At 50.6% G+C, this 12,912-nt stretch overlaps 1 protein-coding gene across 1 annotated transcript in view; it reads left to right on the forward strand.

Annotated features, from left to right (window-relative positions):
• The window catches only part of LOC142317108 (cytochrome P450 2D17-like), a 137,568-nt gene that overhangs the window by 48,211 nt on the left and 76,445 nt on the right, over positions 1-12,912 (forward strand). The window contains exon 5 of the mRNA XM_075353107.1: positions 190-363. Coding sequence (XP_075209222.1) covers positions 190-363 — 174 coding nt within the window. The remainder of the gene's footprint in view (positions 1-189; positions 364-12,912) is intronic.

A 12,912-nucleotide genomic window follows, 5' to 3' on the forward strand; every position in this document is an offset into this window, starting at 1 on the left:
CCGGACCCGAGCAGAAGGGGTGAGCGTGGTGTGCCGACACCCTCCTCCCCGCCCGCGACAGTAGTGAAACATTTTCTAGTGTATAAATGTGCACTCAAGGATTAAACGGACATTAAACTCTCCACCGGATTACGTCTTCAGAAAGTTGGTTTCATGAATGGTAAGGTGGTCTTAATGTTTTTCCTTTAGCTCTACAAAATCTTCCCATGGCTGATGAAGGTGCCAGGGCCGCATCAGAAGCTTTTCAGCATCCAACGCACTTACCTAGACTTCTTACGAGTGATCATCCAGAAACACAGGGACACCTGGGATCCCGCAGTCAGAAGGGACTTCATTGATGCCTTTTTTGAGGAAATGGAAAAGGTAAGTAAATACTGGATTGCTGATTTATGATATTGTATTATGATTATTTTGTTACATAATGGTCGGATATACCTATAGATTAAATGTATTACTAGTTCACCTTACTTCTAATTTTCATATTAAAGGGTTTTTTCATTTTAGGAAATCCTTTTGCCCAAGGCCTGTTGCACACATCAGTGAAAAACGCAGACGTTTTTCACTGATGCGTTAAAAACACATATTTCTCTCAGTGTACCATGATTCATGGCACCCGTGGGTTCTACATGTGCTATCCGTGATCAGTGATCCGTGATAGCACATGGAGATAAACTCACCTGTCCCTGCTCCTGCTGTTCGCAGTGCTGAAGTCTGTTGGATGCTGTGTCCGGCTAATTTGTCTCTCACCGCTGCAGCTACTTCCGGTTCGGCTGTGCAGTGCACAAATGCATATGCATGAGAATAATTAGCCAGCTTGGAAGCAACAGAGAGCAGCGGCTGGAGACAGGTGAGTATAAAAAGCTTTTTGTTTTCAATGTACGTGGTTTTTCTGGTACATGTTTCATGGATCACACCATAGTGTAGTCCGTGGGACATCAGTGATGCCAGAAAAAAAATTGACTTGTCTCCGTGCAGAGCACACGGACACGCGAGTACGCCGCACGGAGACACTGTCAGTGAGAAATCACTGATGTGTGTGCAGACCCATTGATTTTAATGGGTCCGTATGTCTGTGATTCTGGTACGTATAAAAACTGTCACATACGTACCAGAATCACTGACATGTGAAACAGGCCCAAGGAGCAGTTTGTTTATTAAAATAAAAAAAAAACCCCAAAAAAAACAAAGAAAAAAAACAACCCACACTTAGCTTTATTCACCCGCCCTGGGTCTCTGCTGCTGCTCCCCTTTTCTATTAATATCTGCAGCGCTGGAGTAATTTCAACATCTCTGAAGCCAATAAGTGAGCTTAGTGAGCTTAGTGGCTCTGTACAACTGTATGGCACTAGTGGTGTATATAGCTTGATACACAAGTAGGATCCAGTCGCATAATATATAGCAAAGATTCTTCACACTCAAAAATTATGAACTTGTGTTTCCTTTGTACAAGAATTCCATTAAATCAAACATTTTGGTCTCAAATGACCTTCATCAGAGATACAGATTGCAATCTATATCACTAATGAAGGATTAGATTACACCGAAATGTTTGATTTAGTCAAGTGCTTGCAGAAATAAAACCCAAATTCAGGATTTTGAGTGACAAGTATCTTTTGTTATACCACTGTGAAATAAGCCACTCAGAGCTTCTAAACTCGCTGATTGGCTTGGGGGCTGTCAACTAGTCATCAGTGCTGCTGATAAAAGGACAGAGAGCAGCAATGGAGACTTGGTACTGCATCCAGAAAGGGTGACTAAGCAGTGTTTGTTTGTTTTTTTTTGTTGAGTGTGTGTGACTGACCGTTGTGTAAGCCTTATATTTTTTTTTTTTCTGTTTTGGCCCTGCAGTAAACCATAAAAAAGTGGCTGACAGGTACCCACACAGATAAGAGCTTATTGCTGGTGGTCCCACGTAGAGGAGACTTGGTCATCGCCATATTAGGGTACCTGTCTACCAAACATGAATTGTCCAGAGCAGAAACCCCCATTTTAAGAAATGTTTTCATATTATACAATATATTTAGAAAGGATATCACAAATCATCCCATGTTTAGATGCCGTATTTGGGAAATTAGTGTTCTTGTTCGGGGTTGGCAGCTTGCAGGAACATCATCTACAAGCAGCATTGTTGGCATCATTATTAGACAGCCCATTGACTTCAATGAGAAAGGTGTAAGGGGCACTTTGCACACTACGACATCGCAGGTGCGATGTCGGTGGGGTCATGTCGAAAGTGACGCACTTCCGGCATCGCTCTTGACATTGTATTGTGTAAATCCTAGATGCTACGATTAACGAGCGCAAAATCGTCGTAATCGTATCATCGGTGTAGTGTCGGGGGAATTCCATAATTACGCTGCTGCGACGGTACGATGTTGTTCCTCGCTCCTGCGGCAGCACACATCGCTGTGTGTGAAGCCGTTGGAGCGAGGAACATCACCTTACCAGCTAACCGCAGCTCATGCCGACTATGCTGAAGGAAGGAGGTGGGCAGGATGTTTAAGTCCCGCTCATCTCCGCCCCTCCGCTGCTATTTGCCGTCTGCCGTCTGGCGTTGCAGTGACGCTGCACGACCCGCCCCCTTAATAAGGAGGTGGTTCGCCGGCCAGAGCGACGTCGCAGGGCAGGTGAGTGCATGTGAAGCTGCTGTAGCGATAATGTTCGCTACGGCAGCTATCACAATAATATCGCATGTGCGACGGGGGCGGGGACTATGGCGCTCGGCATCGCAAGCATCGGCTTGTGTGGCGCCCCTGACCTGGTCAGGCACCACTGAGTACTGCACCCATGCTGGGGACAGTACAAGACAGGTAATCCAGAAGGCTGACAGGGGTGTGGAACACAGGCGCATAGTAATCAGCTCTCACACATGTACCCATGAGAGGACCCCTGGGGATCCCAGGAGGGGGAAAAGCCTTGACCTTCACTGGAATAGTGGAGGGGGCTAAAAGCCTCCATCTCCTCTCAAGGGGTGTGGTAAGAGAATCTGGTTGCTAGGTGGCGTAGGCAAGAACAGGAGAGGAGGGGCAGTGAGTCAGTTAGAGCAGAACTCCAGAGGGCTCAGTGAGGAGCAGACCTGTGGGGTTGATGCTGTCTAACAGCGCCCGCGCAGTGGCTACTGACGGGGGAGAACGGTCAACTAGGAGTGCTGCCTGAAAGCCAGCTTCAGCTAGAGAGAAAGCACGGAGTGGGAAGTAAGGAGACTGCTAGAGAGCACCAGGCCCAACCGGGCGGCAGATCCCGAAGCGAAGATAGATCCAGCTTTCTTCTGCTAAACCTGCCGGTGTGGGGCTCTCAAAGCCCACACCACAACACCACAAAAGCCGCAGCCACGTAACCGCAGTGAGGGCCCATAGGTCACAGGAGGCAAGAAGCTGGAGTGGCCTGGTCCGGGGAACAAGCAAACGGCAAACAAAAGGGGGAGAGAGGCTGCAGCATCTTCCCTGGGCGACCCCCATAGGGACTAAAAGTCGGGGTCACCCCAAACCACCAAGGGCTAAGGAAGGCGAGTCAGTAGTCACCCTCATAAAGTCAGCCTGAAGGATACCTGGTTCCCACCTGGTTCATCTCAGCTACGCCCGGGCTACTCACCCTGCCATCAAATGTGAGTAAAGCCCTTGAAAGACAATTCTGCCTGTGTGGAGTTATTCTGCGCCTTGTGGTACTACAAACCTACACCGGGCCCTGGGGCTTGCCTCACTCTCAGGAGGCTATTCCAACTAACTGCACACACCATCAGCCCCAGGCGTCCCCTAACCTGCAGTGGCGGTCCCCACTGACCGCAATACTGAGAGTGGCGTCACGATCAAAACCGAAGATTTCCTACCTGTGACCAGCACCAGCTACGTGGAGTCCCTGAAGGTATGCACCGACACAACACCTGCGGGGCTTCACATCTGGTGTCACGAACAGGATAAGGACTAGACCTGTTCAGACAGGTGACCATGTGCCTGGGCGGTCCGCTTGAAAAATTGGAAGCGCCGCCATATTGCCACCATGAAAAGCGCGCTGAAAAACAACAGCAGCCCGCGCTGGAAGAAGTTACCGCCCACGAAGAGGTGTGGCTACCCAGAGATCCCCTGCAGAGTTCTGACCTTGCCAGCTATGAGAGTGGAAGCGTCCAGAGACGTCGGGACAGAAAGGGAGCCAGAAGCCAGCTGCTGAAAGAGGCAGAGCGGAAACTGAACAGCTTGCTATTAGAGGCAACGGCGAGTCCACAGCTGGAGAGTCGTGCAGAAGAGGGCGCAGAAGAAATGGCGTCTGACCGCAGAAATCCAGAACCGGGCTCCGCTGCCTGGTGGTATCGGGAGCTGGCCCAGTTCTGCGACCGACTGGAGACCCGGGTCGTGGAGCAGATCCGAGAAGAACGTATGGAACTTCTGGAGATGGCTGCCGCGGTTCAGGCCTATGAGAGGGGAACCGCACGACGAGTGCCAGACCGGACGGCGACGACTCAGACCCCGATGCTGCCACCGATGGGTGAGTCCAGTATTACCCCTGCCGGCCCGGATGCCCCGACCCCTGCTGCCACGCCCGCGGTCCCCGAAGAGGCGTCCGGTGCGGCGACGCTGAAGCAGGCCGCAGCCACGCCAGGTGCGGCCTTCCAAGCCCCAGCGGCCGCAGCGATGCCCTGCTCGGCCCACCAAGACCCGGTCCCTGCAGCAACGCCCAGTCCGGCCCGCAAAGAACCGGCTGCCACCGCGACCCTCATCCGCGTCGCAGGCGTAACGCTGACCCAGGCCGCCGCCCTGCTAGGCCCGACCCGCCGAGACCCCACCGCCGCAGCAACGCTCGTCCGCGCCGCAAGTGAGGTGCTGAACCAGGCCGCAGCCACGCCAGGCGCGGCCCGCCAAGCCCAGACTGCTGCAGCGACGTCCAGCCCAGCCTGCACAGAGCCCCCTGCAACAGCGACACAAGACCAGGCCGCCGCCATCCAGGGCGCGGCCCGCCAAGACCAGGCCGCCGCCATCCAGGGCGCGGCCCGCCAAGACCAGGCCGCCGCCATCCAGGGCGCGGCCCGCCAAGAAGAGATTACCTCATCGTTTACCCCGGCCTGCAAGGCCAGAGCAGACACCGCTCCCCAGTCCAGGGAGGTCCCTGCTAAGAAGACCCTGATAGGAGAGGACCCCGAATACTGGAAGCTGAAGGCTGACCTAGAGGCCCAGTTCCCGCAAGAGATGGTGGATCGGTATCTGCTCCCTCCGCATACCCCCAAGGAGATTCAGGCAACCCCTGCAGCCGCACCAGAGAGTCCACCGCCCAGACCAGCTGAAGAAAGCCCATCCCCAGCACTGCCACCAAAGGAGTGCCAAGAAGAACTAAGGGGGAGAGGAGGCCAGGCAGCTGAGGAGCTGACTCCGGAGCCACCAGCAGTGGATCTATACTCAGAGCCGGAGATGTTGCCCTATTCCCGTTGGGATGAGGAAGACCTGACACCGTCCGCTGACGAAGATCTGCCTAAAAGTCTCACCTGGGAGTTTGCAAGCTGTACCACGCAGAGTTCAAGCCGCAAGACAAGGCGTCGCAACAGAACAACGCTGTCCCCTGCACCACAATCTCCAGAGCAGAGGGAAGTTGCAGCCAGAGACCTACAGGAGAAAAGGTTACTGAGAAGGTCCAGAGCCCAGGTCAGAGGACCCCTTTGCAGAGGAGTAGTGGAGGATTTCAACTTGAAAAGCGGATACGGCTTTATTGTAGCACCTGGTATCAAAGAAGGGATATTTGTCAACAGAAGAGATGTGAGAGCTCATCTGCCTCGAGGACACCCTGGCAGAAATCTAAAGATGGGAGATTCAGTCCAGTTTACTATGCATCAAGGTGAAAGAGGATTGTATGCCCTGGACGTAACACAAAGTCCTAAAGAAAGAGAAGGAAGACAAAGCAGAGAAAAAGAACCTACGGATGAGACGACCACAGACGACGATAAAGAGCAGGAAAGCAGCAGGTGCCACCGCCATACAGGCTCAAGCCCTGGTAAAGAGGAGTAAAGTAAAGTAAGAAGTACAGAAGTTAAAGTTTTGAAAAAGTTTTGTTTTGCAACGTTCACGTTTAAGCATGTGCCCACAAAAACTATTGTGAGAAAACCATAAACCTTAAGGCTATGAACTGGCTATAGCCACAAACTCTCGCAGTGTAAATAGTTACACCAGAGGGCGCCACCGCCACCAGAGTCAGCCTGTTTAGGGGCTTGGCTCGTCTGCAACCAGGAGGAGCCCGTCCGTATGTAGGGCCTTGGCTCACCTGCAACCAGAGAGCACGCCTGTTTATGGGGCCTTGGCTCACCACCACAAAGAGGGTACCTGGTCAGCACCAACTGTGGAGGCCGCCTCTACATCCTGCCAGAAGAGGCTGAAGGCGCGGATCCACCAGGCCAGGTATACCCTGAAGACCACCAGACCATGAAAGCCGCCTCTACATCCTGCCAGAAGTGGCTGAAGTCGCGGCCAACGTGAAAGGGTTTTGGGTGGGTTAACGGACTTGTGGGTGGAGGGTGGTGATGTATGGTACCTGGTGCTTTTAAATGTTTTACATGTTTTAATGTTTTATGCATTTTAAAATGTTGTCTTGCAGCCCGAGGACGTGCTGGTGATAACTAAGGGGGAATGTGGCGCCCCTGACCTGGTCAGGCACCACTGAGTACTGCACCCATGCTGGGGACAGTACAAGACAGGTAATCCAGAAGGCTGACAGGGGTGTGGAACACAGGCGCATAGTAATCAGCTCTCACACATGTACCCATGAGAGGACCCCTGGGGATCCCAGGAGGGGGAAAAGCCTTGACCTTCACTGGAATAGTGGAGGGGGCTAAAAGCCTCCATCTCCTCTCAAGGGGTGTGGTAAGAGAATCTGGTTGCTAGGTGGCGTAGGCAAGAACAGGAGAGGAGGGGCAGTGAGTCAGTTAGAGCAGAACTCCAGAGGGCTCAGTGAGGAGCAGACCTGTGGGGTTGATGCTGTCTAACAGCGCCCGCGCAGTGGCTACTGACGGGGGAGAACTAGGAGTGCTGCCTGAAAGCCAGCTTCAGCTAGAGAGAAAGCACGGAGTGGGAAGTAAGGAGACTGCTAGAGAGCACCAGGCCCAACCGGGCGGCAGATCCCGAAGCGAAGATAGATCCAGCTTTCTTCTGCTAAACCTGCCGGTGTGGGGCTCTCAAAGCCCACACCACAACACCACAAAAGCCGCAGCCACGTAACCGCAGTGAGGGCCCATAGGTCACAGGAGGCAAGAAGCTGGAGTGGCCTGGTCCGGGGAACAAGCAAACGGCAAACAAAAGGGGGAGAGAGGCTGCAGCATCTTCCCTGGGCGACCCCCATAGGGACTAAAAGTCGGGGTCACCCCAAACCACCAAGGGCTAAGGAAGGCGAGTCAGTAGTCACCCTCATAAAGTCAGCCTGAAGGATACCTGGTTCCCACCTGGTTCATCTCAGCTACGCCCGGGCTACTCACCCTGCCATCAAATGTGAGTAAAGCCCTTGAAAGACAATTCTGCCTGTGTGGAGTTATTCTGCGCCTTGTGGTACTACAAACCTACACCGGGCCCTGGGGCTTGCCTCACTCTCAGGAGGCTATTCCAACTAACTGCACACACCATCAGCCCCAGGCGTCCCCTAACCTGCAGTGGCGGTCCCCACTGACCGCAATACTGAGAGTGGCGTCACGATCAAAACCGAAGATTTCCTACCTGTGACCAGCACCAGCTACGTGGAGTCCCTGAAGGTATGCACCGACACAACACCTGCGGGGCTTCACACTTGCAATGTCGTAGTGTGCAAAGTGCCCCTTAATCTGACAGCAGAGTCCTGACTAGAGATGAGCGAACCGGTCCCGGTTCGGCTCGAGGTCGGTTCGCCGAACGGGGGTCCCGATCGAGTTCGGGAACGTATAGGCTATAATGGGAGGCAATCACAAACACATAAAAATGCATTATAAATGTACACAAACAGTTAATAAACATTGCCATAACACTTACCGGTCCTCGCGATCCCTTCTGCACTCTGTCTCCTGCCGCTATTCCATCCGATGATCGCTGAATCCTCCCGGTGACCTGCACTGCCAGCAGAGATGCAGGACCTATCGTGACGTCAAAATAGCCATGTGACCAGTCACGTGGCTATTATCTCATTGGCTACAGACTGGTCACATGACTATGACACGTCATGTAGGACCTGCGAGTGCATCTCTCCGGTACACGGTGCACATATGTGTATCGCCGTGTACCGGCGACATGCTCTAGCACACGGTCGACTCCCCGTTCCGTTAGGGACCGGCTGACACACCGGTCATTAACGGAGATCACCGTTGCCATAGCAACGCAGTTAGCGGTGACGTCACCGCTAACCGCGGCTCCGAGAGCATCGTTGCTATGATAACGCGTCTGTCAGCGTTACCGCTGTTACCGCTGACAGCCAGCACTGATCACTCACGGAGTGAAGGCTGCACGCTGCTTCCCGATTGTAGTGAGGATTGTACTGAGGATGAGGTTCCCCAGCCCATGATGGGCTGGTGCACCTCATCCTCACTACAATCGTCACTACTACTACACTAGAAAGAAAGAAGACAGAAGAGCAGGATCGTGGAGGGCTGACAGGGGGTAATAAAGATGGAGTCTCTAATGTGTCTGTGTATTTATTTCTATTAAAGTATTTTTTCTCTGTGTGGTGTTTTTTTTAACCCTTTATTGGAGATTCTTAATGGCCGGGTCAAACGTGCCTGACATTAAGAATCTCTGGCTTAATACTGGCTAGTAAAACAAAGCCAGTATTAACTCATGATTACCCAACAAGCCACCCGGCTCCAGGGCTGTTGGAAGAGTTGGATACAGCACCAGATGATGGCGCTTCTATGAGAGCGCCATTTTCTGGGACGGCTGCGGACTGAAATCCGCAGCAGAGGCGCCCAGAAACCTCGGGCTAACCTGTGCTGCCGATTCCAATCCCCAGCTGGCTAGTTGTACCCGGCTGGACACAAAAATAGGGCGAAGCCCACGTCATTTGTTTTTTAATTATTTCATGAAATAAGTGAAATAATTAAAAAAAACGGGCTTCCCTATATTTTTGGTTCCCAGCCGGGTACAAATAGGCAACTGGGGGTTGGAGGCAGCCCGTGGCTGCCTGCTGTACCTGGCTAGCATACAAAAATATGGCAAAGCCCACGTCATTTTTTTGGTGGGCAAAAAAATTCTGCATACAGTCCTGGATGGAGTATGCTGAGCCTTGTAGTTCTGCAGCTGCTGTCTGCTCTTCTCCATACAGATAGACAGCAGCTGCAGAACTACAAGGCTCAGCATACTCCATCCAGGACTGTATGCAGAAGTTTTTTGCCCCCTGAAAAAATTATGTGGGCTTCGCCATATTTTTGTATGCTAGCCAGGTACAGCAGGCAGGTACGGCTGCCCCCAACCCCCAGTTGCCTATTTGTACCCGGCTGGGAACCAAAAATAAAGGGAAGCCCTTTTTTTATTATTTCATGAATTTCATGAAATAATTAGAAAACAAATGACGTAGGCTTCGCCCCATTTTTGTGTCCAGCCAGGTACAACTAGGCAGCTGGGGATTGGAATCCGCAGCACAGGTTGGCCTGAGCTTTCTGGGCCCCACTGCTGCGAATTGCAGTCTGCAGCCGCCTCAGAAAATGGCATTTTCATAGAAGCGCCATATTCTGGCGCTGTATCCAACTCTTCCAGCACCTGCCTGCTATACCTGGCTAGCATACAAAAATATGGCGAAGCTCACGTCCTTTTTTTGTAGTTTTTTGGCAAAAAAAATAAAAAATGCTTCCCTGGATTTTCCATTGCCAGTGAAGGTAACACCAAGCAGTTCGGGTTAGCAGCCAGTAGCTGCTTGGATTACCCTTAGCTAGCAATACAAAAAATGCAGCGGGAGCCCATATAAATTTTTTTTAATTATTTATTTAAATAACTAAAAATAAAATGGGCTTCCCTGTATTTTGATTGCTGGACATCACAGTGCTGTAAAAATAAATCTTTAAAAAAATGACGTAGCGCTCCGCGGTATTTTTGATTCTCAGCGCAGATAAAGCAGACAGCTATGGGTTGCCACCCCCATCTGCCTGCCGTTACCTTGGTTGGCAATCAAAATACAGGGAAGCCCATTAATTTTTTCTATTTAAAAAATAGTTAAAAAAAAAAATGACGTTGGGTCCCCCCATTTTTGATAGCCAGCTAGGGTAAAGCAGACGGCTGTAGCCTGAAAACCACAGCTGGCAGCTTTACCGTGGTTGGGGATCCAATGTGGAGGTCCCCTCAGGCTCTTTTTTATAATTATTTTATAAATATTAATAATTACACAATAAAAGTAGGGTCCCCCCCAAATTGGATCACCAGCCAAGGTAAAGCGGACAGCTTTGGTCTGGTATTCTCAGGGTGGGAAGGTCCATAGTTATTGGGCCTTCACAGCCTAAAAATAGCAGGCCGCAGGCACCCCAGACGTGGCGCATACACTAGATGCGCCAATCCTGGCGCTTCACCCCAGCTCATCCCGTGCAGTGGCAAACGGGGTAATAAATCGGGTTGATACTAGCTGTAAAGTCACCTGAGATCAAGCCCAGCAGTTTGTGATGTCATGGCGTCTATTAGATACCCAACATCATAAACTGTCAGTACTAACAAAAACAAAAAATCGACAAAAGAAATTTATTTGAAAAAACAGTTCCCAAAACATTTCCTCTTTCACCAATTTATTGTAAGAAAAAAAATAAAGGGGTCCCACGACGACTCTGGACCGTCTAGAATATGGGGGGGAGACACTCAGGGAACGTATCCCCCATTTTCTAGGAGTGCGGACCCTTCATGTGAGGAGTGTGGGTGCAATGAATCTGCACTCACTCTTCTCGGGTCCACAGCAGCAGAGTCCATGTCGTAATGGTTGCTACCAAAGCTGCAATGCCCTGCTCATGAGGTAAGGGCATGCCTAATCAGGAGAACTACTGTAGAGGAAGCTCTGCTCACTGGTATATAGGTGCTCAGAGGTAATAATAGATAAAATTAGTGAGTAACCTCGGCACTCTAAATCTCCCAGACTAAGTCAGTAAGTCACAACGGATAGTAATGCAAAATCACTCTTTATTGGTCCGTATTAAGAAAAAAAAAATGTTTCATAAGCATATATGTTTTTGTCCAAAACAAGTTACAAATGACGTTTCGGCCTGAGCCTTCGTCAGATTGGACTTATCTGCATGTAATCATGAAAAATGACAATAATCAGTATCACATAAGAGTGAGAGAACAATAACATAAACTCGAACAATGTAGAGGTACAATTGGGATGCAGCAAAAAAATTGCAACACAGCAAGAAATGAAACACATGATACAAATGTCATAATACAGTACAAGGACAATATAGTAATGACAAATATGGGGTCAGAGTAGGCTTAGATAGCTCTGGTACGAAAGAGATGTCAATCATAAAGTAACATGTGCAGTAGGTGTAGAGCTACAGTATACATGGCAGAGCTAATGGGTAGACCGACCATAGAAAAAGAATGGAGAAAAAAGTGGAGAAAAAAGTGGTGAAAAAAGTGGAGATAAAAGTGGAGCACCCTTTGGTGCCTTTCATGTGGCATTAAGGGGTGCTTAGCTTTGTATTTAGCCAAAAAAATGAAAAAAAAAATGACGTAGGGTTCCCCCTAGTTTTGTAGCCAGCTAGGGTAAAGCAGACGGCTGCAGCCTGCAGACCACAGCTGGCAACCTCACCTTGGCTGGTAATCCAAAACTGAGGGCACCCCACGCTGTTATTTTAAATTAAATAAATAATTTAAAAAAAACAAAACACATAGGGGTCCCCCAAAATTGGATCACCAGCCAAGGTAAAGCAGACAGCTGGGGCCTGATATTCTCAGACTAGGGAGGTCCATGGTTATTGGACTCTCCCCAGCCTAAAAATAGCAGGCCGCAGCCGCCCCAAAAGTGGCGCATCCATTAGATGCGCCAATCCTGGTGCTTCGCCCCAGCTCATCCCGCGCCCTGGTGCGGTGGCAAACGGGGTAATATATGGGGTTAATACCAGATGTGTAATGTCACCTGGCATCAAGCCCTGGGGTTGGTGAGGTCAGGCGTCTATCAGATACCCGACATCACCAACCCAGTCAGTAATAAAAAAAAATAGACGACAAACACATTTTTATTTGAAAAAACACTCCCCAAAACATTCCCTCTTTAACCAATTTATTAGAATGAAAAACAAATCCAGGTCTGGTGTAATCCAAGGGGTTGCCATGACGATCCACACTGTCCCAGTCAATGAAGAGCAGGATGTTCCCCATTGGCTGGGAGAGCAGTGCAGTGACCTGAGCTAACATCAATGGGTCAGCCCAGGTCACTGCAGGGGATGACAAATGCTGCTGTCAGCGAGGTACATTACCTGCGCTGATCTCCAGCACACTGACAGCCCCTGTCACTGAGTTCAATGACCGGCGCCTTCACACCAAGTATCGCGAGAGGTCCGTGACGTCACCGCTAGTCAGTCTCGGGTCGGAAGGGAGAGGTGATGTGACAAGCGGCGGCCATGGAGGACAGTGACAGCGCTGAGGTCGGGATGGCGGGACTTCATCACCGCAGGTAAGCCGAGCGGGACCGTGTGTGTGTGTGTGTGTGTGTGTACGTGTGTACAATACATGCCGCGGGCAGGAGGGGGCGGAGCGAGCTGAGCGGGGAAGTGTGGGCTTCCTGCACGTAACTAGGATAAACATCGGGTTACTAACCAAAGCGCTTTGCTTGGATACCCGATGTTTATCTTGGTTACCAGCTTCTGGCAGGCTGCCAGCGATGGCTCCTGCACACTGTAGCTGTAAAAAGCCCTGCTTTTTGCTGCTAGAACCGTTCTCGAACGTATCTAGAACTATCGAGCTTTTGCAAAAAGCTCGAGTTCTAGTTCGATCTCGAACAGCCCCCAAAATC

This window comes from Anomaloglossus baeobatrachus, chromosome 6, assembly GCF_048569485.1.
Source record: "Anomaloglossus baeobatrachus isolate aAnoBae1 chromosome 6, aAnoBae1.hap1, whole genome shotgun sequence".
NCBI lineage: Eukaryota > Metazoa > Chordata > Amphibia > Anura > Aromobatidae > Anomaloglossus > Anomaloglossus baeobatrachus.